The sequence below is a fragment of the Colias philodice genome, chromosome 5, assembly GCF_061535455.1.
Source record: "Colias philodice isolate Cphi_HAF_F1 chromosome 5, ilColPhil1 Martin Lab GWU primary, whole genome shotgun sequence".
NCBI classification, from domain to species: Eukaryota; Metazoa; Arthropoda; class Insecta; order Lepidoptera; family Pieridae; genus Colias; species Colias philodice.
In genome coordinates, this window is record NC_143090.1 from 3,204,104 (window position 1) to 3,224,345 (window position 20,242).

General features: G+C 35.1%; 2 protein-coding genes across 3 annotated transcripts in view; one reads left to right on the forward strand and one right to left on the reverse strand.

Moving 5' to 3' along the window:
* Positions 1 to 1,164, reverse strand: part of LOC149488339 (progestin and adipoQ receptor family member 4) — a 64,838-nt gene extending 63,674 nt beyond the window's left edge. The window contains exon 1 of the mRNA XM_089695042.1: positions 611 to 1,164. Within this exon, the coding sequence (XP_089551168.1) occupies positions 611 to 926 (316 nt within the window). The 5' untranslated portion in view covers positions 927 to 1,164. The remainder of the gene's footprint in view (positions 1 to 610) is intronic.
* A 6,181-nt stretch (positions 1,165 to 7,345) lies between these two features.
* Doa (CDC like kinase darkener of apricot) overlaps positions 7,346 to 20,242 on the forward strand; it is a 49,640-nt gene continuing 36,743 nt past the window's right edge. Inside the window, exons 1-3 of one of the 2 annotated variants that reach the window (XM_089695488.1) lie at positions 7,346 to 7,475; positions 8,031 to 8,068; positions 9,718 to 9,857. In XM_089695488.1, coding sequence (XP_089551614.1) covers positions 8,066 to 8,068; positions 9,718 to 9,857 — 143 coding nt within the window. In that variant the 5' untranslated portion in view covers positions 7,346 to 7,475; positions 8,031 to 8,065. The remainder of the gene's footprint in view (positions 7,476 to 8,030; positions 8,069 to 9,717; positions 9,858 to 20,242) is intronic. The other variant, XM_089695487.1, reaches the window with a different exon arrangement.

Here is a 20,242-nt window from a genome sequence, read left to right on the forward strand (position 1 = left end):
TATGTACAGTTTGTAAGTTAAATAATAAGTAAGTTGATTGCACTATGTTAAATTTGTTCTTATTTAACTTATTTATTTTGATCTTCAAATAAAGAAAAGTCATAGAGCGCGGTCGCGGCGGTCGGTGCGAAGTTCACTAGGTAATTTAATTCAGATATTTTATGCCTGGTTTATATAAACAATACAGGAAGGCAGAAAATACTCTTATAAAACTAAAGGTTTATTTAGCCCTTCAATATTATCAACCCTCCCTAATTCACCCTTATTTACTCACCCTTTCGATCTTGAGTCATAATTTTGTATTAAGGAAGTAATATTTGTAATTTAGTACTTGTAGTCAAATTCCTAGATTTGTATTACTTGCATTTAAAAAGGAATTGATTTTCAATATATTTTCTTCAATACACTAAATTAAATAAGTTAGAAATAGGAGCAAATACTTCTAGTTTTTTATTGATACTTGATAAACATAAATCATACTTTAGAACAAAAATATAAAATTCTAAAGAAATTTGATACTGAAATGTACTGGTTTTTTGAATGACCAAGACTTAATATTTGAGTAAACATCTATAACAATACATTGAAATATAACATGTTTATACATTACCATGAGTCAGAATGTTGATTGTTTCATTGTGGAAGTAAAATAGACTTCTAATGCAGCCGCCCCAGTCCTGGAGGGGTCGGTAGCCCGTGAGGACGTACGGGTTGAACTGCAAGTGCTGCGGCATGTCGCGCCAGTGCAGCAGCTCCACACCCTCGGTGCCCGCAGCCTTCTGCTCACAGCCATCTCTCTTCCCTTCCACCTTCTCCTCGCCATTCAACTCCACTCCCTTCCCGTCATTATCACAGATATTCTCCAGCGACTTTTTCCTCTTCTTCGGCCCATTCCCGTTTAACTCTTGAATTGACATTTCAAACATCTTCGCTTAAATATAAATATCTCATAACATCACAGTGATACCGCCAAGAGAAGCGGGAGAATTTTGTTGCGCTATCTGCATGTTCCGGTGTGCGAGAGTGGCATATCACAGTTTGGGGGTGAGACGGGTTCTCTTTGGGGCTTCGCAGGGATTATGTAGGGGGTGTTCTGTGACCGCGGTAGCGTTCGCGTGACATGTGCCCGCGCGAGGCTCGGAGCACGCGTGGCGAGGGTGCGAGCGGCGCGACGGTAAGCCGGGCGGAAGGCGCGCACCGCGGAGCGCCGCCGCACTGAGCCCACCCCGTACACCCTCCCCCGCAGATTTGCGCACTGCGCAAACCCTATCAGCTGATTCCCGCCAGGAACCATCTGCAATTCCTAAAATCGCTCCACTGTTAATAGCCATCAATTTAAAAGGTTTGGAAACACGTGGTCGTGTGTATTTATATTGCTTTCATGATTGATTGATAGGGTTATGACAGAGATTTATTTCTCATATTGAATAAAAGTTTACAATGTTGAAAAAAAATTCATAAATTTAATTTAACATTCAACGACCGAGACTGTTATGGAATACATATCGTAGATTAAGCATGTCCCGTTCTGATGGTTATTTATATAAGTTATTCAAAAATTTTCGTCAAATTAGACTGTATATTTAACCGTCTTATCAAAAGGTAAAGAGATACAAATGTTTTATCTTTTGCACAGTATATTTTGTGTTATCACAGCGCACTCGTTCTAGTAATTTAATTTATCCTTATTTTAAAATTATACTACATATTTTGTGTATTAATAATTTAACAATGATGGCATTTGTTTAAATAATAATATTCGATAAATAACATTCGATACATAAGATAGCCATCTTATCCATATCTTACATTTAAGTGAATCTGTGTAATCTTATGGGATTATATCAAACAACTTCTAGTAAGTATTTTTAATTTTAACTGGCTTCTACTACTTTTAACTATTCTCAAGCCTAAAAATATAAGAAGCTAGCTCAACGTTGTTAGCATTTTAGTTAGAAGGTGGATATCCTACTATGTAATATTATAAATGCGAAAATATGTGAGGATGGATGGATGTGTGTTAAGCGCGTCACACACGGTGAAGATACTATAATATTTTATGTTAAGATTCTCTAATATAAAATATTACAGTATCTTAAGGTATCCGGTATCAGCGTTCTGACCATCATTTTTCTTTTTGTCATTGCGTACTAAGACCCCTATAGAACCGCCACCCTGTTACAAATTTGAAATTACCCGAAATTTTGTGTCAGTGTTTCAGGTCATTTGTAACAGGATGGCGGGTTTGATTAAATATAGCCAGTCTAATATTATCATATTAAACATTGAAGTAAACCGTAATATTAGGTATACTTATATTAAAAATAATAATTATTAGTAAAAGGAAACTAACCGGCTCCAAATCGTCAAAAACGAAATAGGGCCACATAGGCGGCAGTCGGCACCAACTTTCAAATAAAAAAAAGAATTATCAAAATCGGTTGACACATGCAAAAGGTATATCTGATCTTATCCTGAGGTAACAAATCCAAAAAATACAGTCGCATTGAAAAACTCTTCCTTTTACTGAAGTCGGTAAAAAAAACGAACCATAACAATATTAAGTATGTAGATTTAACTTACGAGTAGTTAAGTTGTTAGCACTGACTAAAATAATTAGTATTTTCAAAATGCTTTGAGGTAAACAATTCAATCACTCCACATTTATTCGAAAACTAGCAGTCCGCCCCGGCTTCGAACGTGGTACATATTTACGTTTTCTCTACATAAAAACCATCCTCGTACTTCAAGGAATATAATAAAAAAAGAATTATCGAAATCGGTTCAGCCGTTCTCGAGTTATGCGCTTACCAACACATTTTGCGATTCATTTTTATATATAAGACTAGCGGTCCGCCCCGGCTTCGCCCATGGTACATATTTACGTTTTCTCTACGTAAGAACCATCCTCGTACTTCAAGGAATATAATAAAAAAAGAATTAACGAAATCGGTTCAGCCGTTCTCAAGTTATGCGCTTACCAACACATTTTGCGATTCATTTTTATATATAAGAAGACTAGCGGTCCGCCCCGGCTTCGCCCGTGGTACATGTTTACGTTTTCTCTACATAAGAACCATCCTCGTACTTCAAGGAATATAATAAAAAAAGAATTATCGAAATCGGTTCAGCCGTTCTCGAGTTATGCGCTTACCAACACATTTTGCGATTCATTTTTATATATAAGAAGACTAGCGGTCCGCCCCGGCTTCGCCCGTGGTACATATTTACGTTTTCTCTACATAAGAACCATCCTCGTACTTCAAGGAATATAATAAAAAAGGAATTATCGAAATCGGTTCAGCCGTTCTCGAGTTATGCGCTTACCAACACATTTTGCGATTCATTTTTATATATAAGACTAGCGGTCCGCCCCGGCTTCGCCCGTGGTACATATTTACGTTTTCTCTACATAAGAACCATCCTCGTACTTCAAGGAATATAATAAAAAAAGAATTATCGAAATCGGTTCAGCCGTTCTCGAGTTATGCGCTTACCAACACATTTTGCTATTCATTTTTATATATAAGACTAGCGGTCCGCCCCGGCTTCGCCCGTGGTACATATTTACGTTTTCTCTACGTAAGAACCATCCTCGTACTTCAAGGAATATAATAAAAAAAGAATTAACGAAATCGGTTCAGCCGTTCTCAAGTTATGCGCTTACCAACACATTTTGCGATTCATTTTTATATATAAGACTAGCGGTCCGCCCCGGCTTCGCCCGTGGTACATGTTTACGTTTTCTCTACATAAGAACCATCCTCGTACTTCAAGGAATATAATAAAAAAAGAATTATCGAAATCGGTTCAGCCATTCTCGAGTTATGCGCTTACCAACACATTTTGCGATTCATCATCACTACATAGTATAAAACAAAGTCGCTTTCCCTGTCCCTATGTCCCTATGTCCCTATGTCCCTTTGTACGCTTAAATCTTTGAAACTACGCAACGGATTTTGATGCGGTTTTTTTTAATAGATAGAGTGATTCAAGAGGAAGGTTTATATGTATAATAAGATCCATTAAGTAGTGGAGAAGTACTGTTATTTTTGAGGTTTCTAATGTGATGTCGTAAAAAATTACATTTATACCACTTACATTGCAAACGCAGGCTGAACCCTACGAGTTTTATCAAAATAATGTACTAAGTATTATACACATTGAAAAGGTCTACAGAAAAGTCCGCGATGGTATATGTCTATCTCTTATGGATAACCCACAATAACTTTTTTTTGTCATTTACTTTTTACGACAAAAAATGGCTAATTTTCGAAGCGATTTTAACCAATACAGCATTAATCCTTAACCAATTAAATACCATGGATACATTGTTCATTTAATATAGATCTATATGGCCCTTTACACCGTATGATTTAAGTGAATATTTTCGAAGATATTACAGATTTAAAAATTGCAGGACGTAGCGTTTGCGGCCGCCCGGCTATGTATTTTATACCCGTGCGATGCCGGAGGCCGGAGCGGGCCGCTATATTTTTATACCTATACAACGTTCACAATTTTTCTGTAGTGTATTTAGTATCAGCATTGCACCCGTGCGAAGCCGGGGCGGGTCGCTAGTTTTTATATATAAAAGAAGACTAGCAGTCCGCTCCGGCTTCGCCCGTGGTACATATTTACGTTTTCTCTACATAAGAACCATCCTCGTACTTCAAGGAATATAATAAAAAAAGAATTATCGAAATCGAATCAGCCGTTCTCGAGTTATGCGCTTACCAACACATTTTGCGATTCATTTTTATATATAAGAAGACTAGCGGTCCGCCCCGGCTTCGCCCGTGGTACATATTTACGTTTTCTCTACATAAGAACCATCCTCGTACTTCAAGGAATATAATAAAAAAAGAATTATCGAAATCGGTTCAGCCATTCTCGAGCTATGCGCTTACCAACACATTTTGCGATTCATTTTTATATTATAGAGATAAAGAAGATTATATAGACTAGCTGCTCCGCGCGGTTGCACCCCTGTGGCTCCACTCCTGTTGGTCGAAGCGTGATGATATAATATAGCCTATAGCCTTCCTCGATAAATTAGCTATCTAACACCGAAATAATTTTTCAAATCGGACCAGTAGTTCCCGAGATTAGCGCGTTCAAACAAACAAACTCTTCAGCTATAAAATATTAGTAAAGATAATAATTATTATAAGATTTGTATGTTCATTTGTACCAAATTTGTTCATAAAACCTTTGTAAAATCACAAATTCTTAGTAGGTAGCAGTACTACGTAATTACTAAAACTAATGTTAAAATTAAAAAATATATATTATGTAAATATTGCGCTAATTTTTTGTGTAAGTAATAATATTAATTGATATTATCAACAAATGGGGCGCCTGATGGTAAACGCTACCACTGCTCATGAACATTTTCATAGGCGTAAGACTACAAGTAGGGGCAAAAATTGGATTACTTAATTACTAGTCAGTAGTCGTATAATAGTTAATACATAATATGAAAAAAGAAGGTGAATGATTATTATAATCATTATATCCTTAGTTTATAATTTAAGGACGCATGGCAGCCATACAAACAAATAAAATTGAAATATTTAAAATGCTGAAATCTTATTTTTTATATTATAATATAAACGTTTTTATTATACATTTTATAAGTATACAATATTTATATAATTGCTATAATATATTATGTATTGCAATTTTATTTTGAACGCATCTTTTCTTTTCCAAACGTTGTTAGAGTGAACGCATCAAACATGGCGGCAAGTGTCAAGTTTACTTCCGGTTAAAAGTATTCATTTATTTTTTAATCAGAACTAAACTGATTTATGCAATATTTATAAAAGCTTATTTCTTTATTGTTTATTTTAATATTAAAATAATTTTATGTCTTATTCATTTACGCTTATAATAAATTTAATTTGACAGGAAAGAGTATTGATTCTTTTGACGTCACGACACGGCTGCCAACCTTCAAAATACTAGGCCGTCTAACGTCTTCGTTTGGATCCAGTGGGTCGACACTTAGAACATCGTTTTGGTTAGGCTTCCATTATCAAGCAATTTTAAACTTCATTCAGTTGACATAGAGTTCAAATTATTTTGTACTTTTCCAAGACCTAAGGTCAAGTCTGACTTGCCAACATTTAGAAAAAATAAAAATATTTCTAATGTTGGCCTCTCCGATGTAATCATATAATAAAAGATTTAATATTTTAGTTTTAATTATTTATTATTATTTCTTCTTTTTTTTTAAACCTTATTTTTGTACATTTTAATTTTAAGCTAGTAAATTAATAAATTATTTCCTTCTTTCTTCAATTTTTGTCAATGGTTAAGACTTAAGCATAGACAACGTCTTGATGTTGATTTGTTGTTTGAAATTTGAATTCAAAATGGCGTTTTATTTTATTGTTTTGGTGGATGATAAACAAAGTTTGTTCTTCGTTTATCGTAAATTTTGTTATTTAAGTACCTACTCAGTTAATGTACAGTACATTTTTTAATTTGTAATATTTCTGCCAAAAGTGAAAAAAGAAGAAAAAGTGTTATATAGTGTAAACAACGTTAAAATCTTTGTGTGTAATAATTTATTGTGATTTGTGACTAAATATTTGCAATATGTAGTATGTACCCAATGACTGTTCTATAAGGAAGATAAAACATAATAATTACATAACAATTTATGAGAAAACGTCTCTAACACATCATGTTCTGGCTGTAGAATCAATTGGAGGAGATATTATTATATCCAAAGAAAACAACGGCTTCTTCATATACAATTCCAATATGGCGATCCGAACGGCAACGATATATTGGTATCGAAATTTAGAACGAGATTTAATAGAAATCCCGCAAAATATTTCAAGGAAAAGTATAAAATGTGAATCTAGTTGTATTCACATAATATTTAAGCCGAATTCTGTCCTACATGCCTAAATAAAGATATTCAGTAAAATTCAAATGGAATTATGTTTTTGCTGATAATAGTGAGTTTTAATATTATATAAAAATGTTATTATATAATTAATATTATAATAAACTTATTGATCTACATTGTTGTTTTATTTTTAATTTCCTATAAATTTGAATATATTATGGATGAGAATTAGTAGTGTTGTTACCCAGCATCGATAATTTTATCGATATCGATATGAAGTTTTATCGATACTAGCACTCATAAAGAGACATCACTAGCAACGTCTACTTTTTAAATGTTGGCAGCAATGTGGGTCATGTTTGACGTAAACTTTTCATAGGTTGGTATATAAGATTTGACCTAAGTAATACATGCATATGTGTGCGTGAGCTCGAAATCGAAGTACTGAGTGCCGTCTCTTACTATATTACTTGCTCTGTGGTTTGGATCGATGTTCGGGCCTTTATTGCGAAGAAGCATTCTTCAGGGTTCTGCATCGCGAACTTGGAATTGCCTTGCTAATTTTACGCAATTGCTTTGGTGTAAATTAAAATATTTACGTGAATTGAGGGTAAGTTATTTATTTATTTGCTTTCTCTTATCACTAGCGTACGTAGGGCTCCATTGATCTGTAGAACGAACATGGCGTCAGCATGTAAATACATAGTGACATCTAGTTTAGTTATTGTAGTAAATCGGACAACTGTTTTGAATGAGTTCTGGAAATACTTTCTATAATACTTAACACTTAATATTGGTGCTATAATTGGTAGGAATGTTTATAGTTTTATTACTTTCGTTACTGCTTCTATAATTTACAGCTGTCGAGGTACATAATTATATAGTAACTAGTAAGCACAATATTTTGCGTACAAGTTTAATTAAATATTAAATTACAATATACATACACACACGATTATTGAAGTTAACATTTTAAGGAAACCAAATGACACCTATGGTTAAGTTTTATTTTTATTCTTCCGCCTCGTAAGTTTATCCGCGTCCATTTATTTTGAAGCATTGATATAACATGTAAAATGATGAGCAGTTTGTGCATGTGGTTTATAAATATGCTATGCAGGTTACCGTGACCAAACACTGGTCTAAACAATTTCATGTTTTTCAGCTTAAACTGCTTCGAACGAGTTTTGGTACATTTTAATGGTAAGTGAAAGTACATGTGGTACTTTCCTATTTGATAATAATCTCATGCTGAGAATTGACAAATGCATTAATGGTGTAATTACAAGCATAAGCATTGCATGACCGGAGAACATAATATTATAGCTTGAAGTCTCCACTAATCTCAATGTCAGCCTGTGCAACTCAAATAATAATGCACATAGGTCATTACTATATGCCTTACTTCCTACTTTTCATTTCACAGTTGAGAAAAACACAACATTTAAACAATTCATTTTGCAATGTAAAAATTTATTTAATAATTGGATAAACAAAAAGACTAATTTCTTAGTTTGCATGTTAGTGATTCATTAATACTCGCACTTGAATCTACTTGAAGAAAATACATTTTGCTTATTTTTTTTAATAATCACTACTCGTAATGTGTTAAAAGATTGTCATGATTTTCTTGTTTGTGTGTTTTAATAGCTATTAACAAAGACACATTGTATTCCATTTTTACTACATAATACATGTGCATTTTTATAAATAAATTACATTATTTTTATCAATACATACAATCACAATTTCTATTCTGCACACAATCTTACATCTGCGAAGCTTTGCTTAAAGTGCCGAGAATATAAAGATGTAAATTTGCTTAATAGCCATATTTATGGAAAGAAAAATTATCGAGGGAACTGTTCACTTGCAAAATTCAGGTTTAGGGTTTCAATACATGTGCAGACTTGTAATGTTTTTATTTGTCCAGAAAAAATATTAAGAATCGTTTAAAAAAAGCACACCATGAAATTATACAGTTTCTTGCGCATATGAAACAGAAAACTATAAATTATACTTAATACAGACTGATGGAAACATATGCTTATCAAATTCTTAATTTTTTATAAACAACAGTAAGACTGGTTCATCATGAAGGCCAAATGATTTTGTGATTGTGTCTTATGTATAGGAGATTATGTATAGGAGGATTTAGATAACTTTGTATTTTGTTTGTGTACTCAATAATTTGCTTGCACTGTATACATTTGCATTTGATTCCTGAGCCTGATAATAATAATATGTCATTAATTAATTTTAAACAAAGTTGTTTATTCTAAAATTATTGAGATTGTATTTTATTATATCTTTTTAATAAGTCTGAGATAACTATTAAAGATAATGTAATGCATTCTCATCAACTAAAATAATATGAAAAGATGATTATTATTGTGGATCGACTTATTAGGTTCTCAGGAATCAAGTGATATTATGAAATTAAAAGCCAAACATTAACTGCTTTCATTCCGTAGTGTCAGCGGTTCTGTTTTTATTGGCATTTTGGAAGAAAAACATTCATTAATTGGCTCTTATAACACTTACTTGCAAATCTATCTGCAAACATGGTATATTTTGAACTTTTCTATATAACTGCAATTCATAAGCCAAATACATATTGGCTGTAACAAGTTATTAAATAGCTGTAACATTTGTTGGCTTAAGCATAATATAGTAATTTAGTACCAGCAATATACTTGAAATTGTAAATCGCTTACTTAGAATAGATAACAATCAAATCTTGCAAAATGCTAATATTCTATGGCTAACAGTATCAAATACATTTTCATGGTACTCTGGGGTTTTATTAGATTATGATACATGTATAGTTATTGTGTTGCGAACTTTTGCAGATGCCGCGCACACGAAGGAAGCACTACGCCTCGCATTCGCGGTCGAGATCCCGGTCGCGCGAGGTGAAGCGGCGCCGTCTGGACGACGAGCCGCGCGAGGAATCGTACAGGAAGCGCAGCAGAAGTCGCGAACGTGATAGGTGAGTTATCGGTGTTGTGATGTAGCATTTGCTGCGATAGTGAAACTTCAAGGTCGGTTTGGTAATGCGCCACTGATGTGAGCGTCATCTGTTGGGAGACGCAGTGAACTATATGTTGACTGTTTGGTCGTAGTTGTCGTGCTTCGCTCATAATGCGATAGGTGGCGCTGTTATCAATTTTAAATATTGAGAAGTTTAATATGAAAAGTGCTAATTAGTTATAATTATCATGTATGTTCTAGCATATAATAAAGTAAAAGGAGATTTTTAAATTCAACATTTTATATCTTTTACAATTTATTAATGTGATATACATAAATGAAAGTAGGAGAAAATAATAATGTTTTAGATTTCTTGACATCATTAGCAATTTTTTTATATTTTTTAAAGTAAAAGTAAAAATAGAACGTTTTCAAAATAATTAGGAGTAGATAATAAGAAAATGTATTTATAAACAAGCTTGTCCATATACGGTAAATCCATATTTGCACTACGGTATCGGGAATTGCAATGCAATTGTGGGAGACTGGAGAACTAGGGGCAGGAGTCAGGCTGGGGCTACGTGCCGGGTGAACCGGTCGGCCTTACCGCCGGTCAATGACGCGCTAATACTATTCAATATTCTAGAATATTCTATGTAGCTATAGAAAGAATTGTTTCGCACATTTGTGTTCGATTCCCGCGTATGAGTTTGCGATTTTGTGTGTCTTAAGCTTTACGATAAAACACAATACATACTAAGTTTTGCATGTAGGATTCCATATAGGAATAATTTATAGTTTAATATTTGATTTGATTTTCCTCGTAATCCAAGGCCTGTGCCATCGAACACAATACTTCCGATGTTAATATTTCTCTGAAACGTCTGGTTTAGTTGAATTTTTTATTTTTAATCGAAATTCACAATAACAACGAACGTTCATAAGATTTTTTTATAATTCTAACTCCCTTGGGAATGAGGTTTTTACCGTAGTAAGTATAACAAGTATAAGAATCCTATATCACTGTCAATCCTGATTATCTCGAAACACTAAATCATACCTCCATATCGCTCTGTTGCGAGGTGAACGAAAAACAAACAAACACACTTTCGTCTTTCGCACCTCATAATATTAGAAAGGAATAGAAATATTGTTTAACAATTTGAAGTAAGTCGCGAATGCGTTTTATTGTCACCAATTTACATTCTGCTTGTCTCCGAGATATTATTGCAAAAGTTACGTAAAAAGTTTATCCCTACAAGAAACACGTTTCTGAAAATTGGCAGTTTATATAAGGAAAAATAAATGAGTGTAAACAAAGTACTGATTGCCATACAAATTTAGTGTCGCGATGTAATCACTTCGACATGCGCTTAATATATGTAGATTGTTTATATGCACCGTTAAGATTCGATCTCACGCCCTCTTTATCGAAAAAGGGTAAAATGAGTTAAAAATTACGTACATTGCAATCGATGGGCGATGATTTATTCGCGCAAGAATCAGGCCACGACACACTGCCAAAGGATAAAGTCATTTATTGTGATATAAAAACTGCGAATACGAAATTTCAAGTTGGGCTTGTTTTTGTGATCCTGTCGAAGGTGTCAATCAGTTATGATTAAGGTAGGACGGTTACAAATTGTATGCCTAATATTAGGTTTGTATATTTTTGTTGGATCGCGTTCCGTGGGAATGTAATTTTTATCGACGTGCAAATATTTGTAAAATAGATGAATCATAAGATTAAGTTTCATCGACGTTAGTATAGTAATATTTATTTAGTCACATTATTAGGTTACAACGTTGTTTGTCTCACCACGCCAGTTTTAAGACAGGGTTCTTAATAGTAAAGTTGCAAGATTCTAAATATCGCATCATAAAAATTAAACGTTTCCTTAAGTCACTCCTTATACGGAAAAATTACTATAGCGCCATACGTGATAGTGCGTAAATCCAATTAACACACCCATTTTATACCCGAATTGCTTTTTAACTACGACCCGAAATTAAACCTCCCTCAAAATTACCTTAAATGTAAAATTTATTACTCGCACTCAATCAGTTAAACAAGCAAAGCGAGTTATGTACGAGTTTTTATGTGTTTTTAAATAATTTTAAATAAAACTTAATTAATAACAAATGATAAATGTCAGACGTGTGAGAAGTAAAAAATGTACAAAATGGCTTCATTGGGCTGTGTTGTTTGTTGCGAGGGCAGGTTATCCTAACCGCTCGCAAGCCTTGCATTCGTGCCTATAAAACTCGTTTTGAAGTCCCTGGCGAAGTTTTAACAACGGGCACGTTATATTTCGCAATACGCAATTGCATTTAAACAAGGCTGAGTTAATTTAACAAGCATAACATAAATAAGCTATCAGTTTGTACGTTCACAGTTAACATTCTTTAAAATTGTTGGAAGTTTTTACTAAAAACGCATAAAGTTAAAAACGAGGCGCCTCTCGCGATTCGTATTTGGTAATCCAATAAATTGTATCCGTCGACTAATTCAATATGGTAAATGTATTGTATTATTTCGTGTTGTCGATCTGTCAATATGATATGTTGATGTGTAATGTACTCCAAATAAAACACGGAACAAATTTCGAGTTGACCCTACATGGTAGTGCCTTTTTTGTTGGATTATAAATTGGTCTATTTAATAAAGCAAATAATCATATCAGGAAACATTAGGCATACGTAACCTGTAATATAATACGAATTCCACAATAGGTTTTGTAAAGTTAATTAGTGTTCATCACAGGCATAAAATCCCTGATGGATTTTATATTAAAGTTCATTTATTATTCGCCAGACAAAGGTCCGACAGCAATAATTGAGACTTAGCCGTAATTTGCGTGCATGTGTGTTGCGAAAATGATTCTTTAATCGCCAGCTGGAGTGCGAATCAAGGATATTGGGCCTAACTGTAAATTACAAGAATTGTCGATAGCGACTGAATGCTGTAATTTATTGCATGGAGTCACGTTCCGATTCGGAATAAACCACGAATAGGTATTCCAATATTTGCATTGTGCATTAGACATGTTTTGGTTTGTCATTTCTTTCGCAATCAGTGTATGTCAAGGACCTGGAGAAGGTCGCCCGCCGAAAAGGCAATCTTTATGTTATCTTTGGGTTTGCTGTTTTATTTTGGCGTTTGTTAACTGTAATCACGTCATCGCTCACGATACGTTTGAAAGTCGGATGGGTTCAAACATACTTGTTTAATGAAAGCAATATTACTGACCGCTGAAGGGCGACGTTCCTTGAGTTTACAGCGCGATGTACCGTTGTATTTACGGTACTTTATAAGCTTAATGCACTTGTGTCGGAAAACGTTTAAAATTGTCATAGAAAGGTCTCATGTATTACAGGTTTATGGGTAAAATATACATTTGCTGTACGCACTGAGTATTGATCAGCTTTCTCGTCTCTCATTCTCTTCATTACTGTCTTTTTATCTATTACATATCAGGCGTGGGTAGGTTTTAAATTGAGGTTAACATAGTGAAATAAATAGAAGCTTTGCGAATTTAGCTTTTATCGAAGTTTTTACAAGCAGGTGACAAAATAGTTGTGTGGCATGAACGCGTGGTGGGGACAAGAGGTGTTGTTCTTGACACAGTAAAACTAGAAGTGCAGTAGGTGCAGTGGCGACCCACGCTGAGCTTTTTGCAACGAGACTAGCGTAGCTCTCGCATCTGTAACTCGAGCTTTTGCTCCGCCATTTGTACAAGCTTGAAACTTTGCTGTTTGTGGCATTATATATTTTTCGATGACTTCTTATTTCACTTGGAAACTATATGGCTTAAAATCTTTTTTGGTTTCAAATTTCAACTCGTTTCTAGCAAATGACTAACTGCTATTGAACTAGTTGAAAGTCCTTCACAGTCAGCTTTTTATGGAATTGGAAACCGAACGTGACATAACCTTGGGGTATAAAATTAGTTTTATTTTTAACGGAACAATGCAAACGGTGATACTTACGATACTAAGGAACTTACCTTTATTGTTAACCTTGTCTCGTACACTATCGATAAATTGGATAGGTCGGTTATTTGTGAAATAGATAAAAGTATTCATTTTCACACGAAACTAGATTGTTTCAAGACTAGTTGTCCTGTTATTTATTATTTCTCGTTACAGTTTATGGGCAGCATTGTTTTATCCGTCCAGAGATCTGCATAGAGTTTTAACAAGAAACGCTTTCGATGTTGCGAGGCAGTACGCTGCAAGTCCGATTTATGTGCAGTATCAGTTTGGGAACGATACGAATGGAAATTTATTGTGTTCCAAACACTTGGAAATTCCCAAACTGACTGATTCGTTATTTATGCTCACTTAATTTATGTGTATCTTTTTTAGTCTTTGTATTATAATGCTTGGTGTTTTCACGTTTTCATGATGAACGATTAGTCACGCGTAGATAATTATCATTAACCTTCCCTAATTGCTCACAGCTTACTTCGTGCCCTTATGCTCGACGCGCCTTTGTCTAAACACCACGGATCGCAAGGTAATGATCATTACGAGAATCGTTTCCTACTCCCGTACGAACGCATCGGATTACTGACGCGAGGTCGTTTCTCATATCCTGTTAAATTAACAAAGGCCTATTCAAAATCGCTAAATTCACTCTGAGGGTACATCATGGTCTCGAAAGACACGCATATAATATCGCATTATCTCGAGGATATCGTGACTGCACTATATTTTTTTATTGCACACCACTTTTTTAATTGTGCTAAGATCGAGTTGAACACTTTTAGATATAAAATAAGAGCTTTATAAGTGTTCCGGCGCGGCGGCTGGCCGTCTGGTTCCGTGGATATAAATTTCATTGTAAATTTCGCTTGTCCAAATGTTTTTGTCCTTATTTATATTTATAAATAAAATATGTTTGGACGTAAAAGTTGTGTACTTAGGTATGTAATACCAATATCACAGTTGTATGTCTATATAGCTCTGTAATAGTCTGTAATAAACTCGTACATAGATCGTAGATATGGTGATGCAATTTGCAAATTTTTGTGAACGCAAACAATTAACAAAATCTATTGTTTGATCAATACAAAACAATATCGCTAATAGTATACACTATACTTGGATTAATTATAAATGTTTTCAAAATATTCCACCGTATGTACGCAATTAATAAATAAGTCTATTACCGACTTCACTGTACTAAACTTAGACGATAGTTGTTGCCAAATTATAGGTCGATTGGTGTTTCAATCTTCATCTAAAACGTTCAGAGTTTAGACGTAAAAATCATTCTATTAATAGAGCTATTTGTGAATCTTACAGTTGTGAGCGTTGAACCGATGATTGCTTTATTATTGAGATGGAGAAAGATAGCCGAAGTTTTGTGTTGTCGATTAATTCTGTACATCACTTATGTACAAACAAGGGACTAATGAATTCAGTCCGATATCGGGCGTATTGTTGTTTCACATAAAGAACGATTTATAATATGTGACTCGTTGACATCAATTTCCGCGAGTTTCTTATCACCAGCGAGCGTGTGATTCAGACAATAAAGTATTGTCACGTTCTGCAAAACGAAATCGCCGTCGAACGCCTAATTCGCTCGTTTTAGTGAAACTCGGAACAATTGGTCCAGTCCGACTTTCAGTGCATTGACATAATGATATAGTGGACAGTTGTCACCGTCAATCTCCGTCACCGCAGAGCTTGCACAATGGACCACGGTAAATCAATACGCGGTATTGTCCGCCGCTTTTTGTTGCGTACTCCAAATTATGCAACTATGAAAAGTATCGATATCGATCTCTTGTTACTGTATTTTTAATGTTTGCTCATAAAATACAGTTCAGTATATTTTCATAACCACGTTTCGTTATCACTTTATTATCGGTATTTGACAATCGTTTAAGGTAACAATTAAATTTTATTGTTACATATTTATATATTTTGAAAAAAAGATTATAAGAAAAGGTATATTTTTTCATGCATAATCCAACGCTTTGTCTGCTGTTGGAATCGTTGCAATTCTGGTGGCCGGTTACTAGGGAGCCGTTATAGCGGAGTTTAGGTGCAGACAGGAGTGCGGTGTAGGAGCGATTAGTGAACCGGTCCCAGTACGTTGACTCCCGGCCCGCCTGCGCCTACGATCGCGAATTGTGCCTCTCGCTATTGCGCCCGCCCCGCAGCCCCCGGCTCACCCCCGCGCCTTGTGGACACGATCGCCTTGTATCCAAACCAGCGCCCTTGTTGAACTTATGCCTATACAATGTCGCAATAAAATCTTCGTTCCTATAGCGTACTGCACATAATACATATCATAGCTGGAGTTATCTCTTCACACTTTCGTAAACAAAAGTCACGTTTGGTGTCGCATTTTCTTGGATGGTGTTTACAAAAACAGCAAGACGTCTAAGTTTCACTTGGCGGATGACAGGTTGTGCCGGTGTCTCGTTATTTTAAATGCACATGTCCGTTTGTGTGTAATTGGTCGCAGGTGCGGCAGCACTACCTGCAAGTAAATGCATGCCTAGGAAACATCTCGGTGGAGTTCCGCAGTGGCACTTTTTATCTGGAACACAACAATAACAACCAATTTATCAAATAATTTATATGCAATGAAACATAACTATCAGCAAGCAAAATTAAAAACAGCACATAATATTAGTTTGATCCTTATATTTTCCTCCATAATGATACAAAAAAAAAGTTGTGTTTTTAATTTTTTCGACAACAACATGACAAAATTTTATTAATAAACTTTAAACAAATGTTGTTTCTGAACAGGGGTTAACTGTTAGCTGTTGTTCTGTCCGTGTGATACGGAACGGAACCATACCTACGGAACCATAAACAAGATTAGATGCTCAACTTTTTTCCGGACGCTTTCGTACCAGTTTAATTTCCAGTTAAGTGTACGGACTGCCGTATTATGTACGTGGAAAACTTTCCAATATGAAACAACACCTTAACGATAATATGGTACACATAACTAGCTTATTAAAGTATTACGGCGGCCGTAAGATTTATATTATTTTCCGCGTCGTTGTCAAACCGCTTCCGCTTCAATTATTTTTGTACAAAACCTTTCCCTTTTTCCCCGGTGATAAACTTGGTGCAAAATTAAAAATAACCATAAAAAGGGTCATACCTATTTTAAGACTATAATGTACAAAATTCGGCGTCTCCATGCACACCAATAAAGTTGTGTTATAGAATCATTTGAAATTACATTCATTTAAGTTTATCATAAGTATCCTAGAACCTTGAAAAACTGTTATAGAAATCAGCAATAGAATATCAAAAACAGTGAATCATGTAAAAATAAAATGCTTCAAGAAGTCGTGTTCTAGGCAACCTGCGCAAAAGTTCCAAGATTCAACTCGATACAAGAACTGGAATCTTATACGCAACAAGAAAGGGATAAATGTCTCGTTTAGATATGATAAAGCTGTCTCGCATTGTCCTGGTGCACACTGCATAGTGCATGCTGAGGGCTCGCAGGGGGAGGGGGTCGTTGAACCCGGCGTGGGTCGGGGGTCAGCGGCGAGACATGCGTTCATTAGCGCATGCACTCGTGCGCGTGCGTCGATCACTTCTATATCTCTGCTAGTTCATATTTAGATCAATGTAATGATTACCTGTAATAGCTACTCAAATATTTTAATTATACGAAAATTATCCGAAATAATTCATTAGTAAAAAAATACTTGTGGTCGGCCATTGCTATTCGATGTTCACGTAAATGAAGGTTGGCTATTAGAAAATGCAATTTAAGGTCATTTGTTTTTCAACTATAATATTGTGTTATGCAATGAAGTGTTTTTAACTAATAAAGTATTCAGTCTAATAACGTAATTAGCTTAACAATTTTGTCTGATATCAAGCAAATTGTTGCACGGTAATTTATGATTTAGTTATGATCAATTTGGTAAATATACTAGAAGAAATATAAATACTAGCCCGCATGTTTCAATAATTTGGAGTGGTTCAAATATGTACGCATTATCAATTATGATGTGTTCATCTTCTCATTCAGACACAATGATCATAGCATAATAAAGACAAACACACGTATTCATAATTGTGGTAAAGAAATTCAATGATCGAAAGAAGGTGATCGATGAATCGTTTGGACATTTAAACTTATTATTTGTGAAAGATCTCCGATCACACAAAACCAGTATCCAAGCTTATGTAAATCTTAAAAAGCTACGATCGTTTTATGCAAACGTTAAGTATTTATTTACGTTTCACTTTTAATCACGTATAAAGAAAACTCGTTAGTTAGATAACAGTTCGATATTCACAAGTGAAGGCCAACCGATCGGTGGGCGAAGGTCTCATCGCGGAAGCTGTAAATCTTTGTGTTCCGCACCGGCCACTTTTCGTGTTCGTGTTATTGTACGCGTTGTGTCCTCGCGGATGTTTGTTTTCTTATTTTTACTCGCTATCCCGAACGATCGATAAATAATACTCATTTCTCACCTGACGCGGTGCCTATTGTTGATGAACAGATTTCACAGGGCGTCGTACTTGCCACGGTCACTGCGAAGGTTTATTGGTAGCAATATTTTTAAACATATCAATAAATTACTCTTTCATATTATAATGTATCGCCTTTTAAATCTACAAACAAACAAAAATGTTTAACTTTACATATTTAAATATTCGACGGCATCAAAACACCTACTCGTGTTTATTTATGCACTTTATTACAAATACAGAACTACACTCACACACGACGCAATCCAATGATCTACGGGCAGGTTATTTATTCGTTTACCATTCGCTACGCTTGAATAGTTGACATGACATGCGTAAAGCTCGTTCGATTGTTGTTCTATAAAGCGATACAGGAAAGCGGTTAACCTATGGTTTGAACTTTACCGTAATTAGGAGCATTAATCTAATTCGAATATCGAGACATGTACAATGTATCAGTATGAGTCAATCGAGAAAGTAAACCAGTAAGCATTGTTCCGAGTGGATGCACGGCGTACGGCTGAGCGTGGGCGCAGGCAGCGGCGCGAATTAAAGCAGCTCTCTATTCATTACTCATCGTTATTGCTATCGCCATTTTGGGACACGAAAGCTAGTGTAGGCTTTAATAATCTCAGTTTTTTGCGAGGTTAATTATTTGTTTTGAAGATAACGCGGAGAAAGGATTCGACGGCAAAAAACAGCTCGGAACCTTGCCGAACACACCGCGCTCCTTTCACTGGAGAGTTAAACGAACCGTGATTTAAAAATTATTGTACGTTATCGTACTGACATTTGGCTTAGCTGATTGTAGAAATATTGACAGCGTAAAGTATGGCTATAATTAAAAAGTTGAGCTTTTTTTTCTTGGACACTTTACACACATGAGTAACCTTTGTCTCCGCGAATCGTTTCACGCTCACTGAGTGCTCATTAAAGCGGATTGGACCCGACGCAGATGTGTTTATATTTAAAATATCAATACTTGTTTATAAAATACACGTTAAAAACCTTCGTCGCATAAAAACGATCATCAAATAAGTACAAATTTAGTGTTCGACAAATTCGTGCTTTTGTGTATTTTACTTAATTGCCGTTTGTATAAAGGATTTGTGGAACGTACCTAAACAAAAAATCGATGTATGGATGCATGGCAGAGATGTTGCAAAGTGGTTATTCCACAGATTGAAGAAAAAGATCTTCAAAGCGACGTCCGTTTCTAAGAATTAATCTAAGTTATGATAAAGCTATTAAAATCTTATATTTCTGATTTAGTTTTGCAAAATAATTAATAGAAACGCTGCAAGCTAAATTGCATTATTAATAGGTGTTTCAAGACGCTCTCTAAAAACTGACGAATGTTTACTTTTACTTAATATAAGGAAAAAGTATAATAATGTGATTGTTCATTGTTGAACGGGCGGGGCCTGTAGAAAGTACCGGCTGCAAGAACGGGTAAAACACAAGCGTATTGTTCTAGGTGTCTGTTGCTTATTGGATACTAACCGCTTCTTGTTATTGCTGCGTTTGCACACCTCGATACATGATCTGTTTGTGGAACTTCGTAACGTACTGGAAAATAAATTGGCTTAAAATGTACAGGTGGTTGAATAAAGATTATTGGCAACCATAAAAAGTGAGCTTTAATATAACTAGCTTTGTTGTTAAAATTTTGTTTGTCTCAGCTTTTAGGCAGGTTTTTCATTAACCGCTACCTAGAAATTGTGCATAGACTATAAATAACGTAAAGTCAATATTTTATTTGATGCTTTCAAATTCAAATTGTTTGAAACTAGCTTCCGCCCGCGACTCCGTCCGCGCGGATGTCGGTCTTCGCATGGAGGGTATATTTCTCCATTTTGAGTTACTCTGACAATAACATCTTATAATTAACTAGCAATGCCCTGCGGTTTCACCCGCATAGATAGCGATATC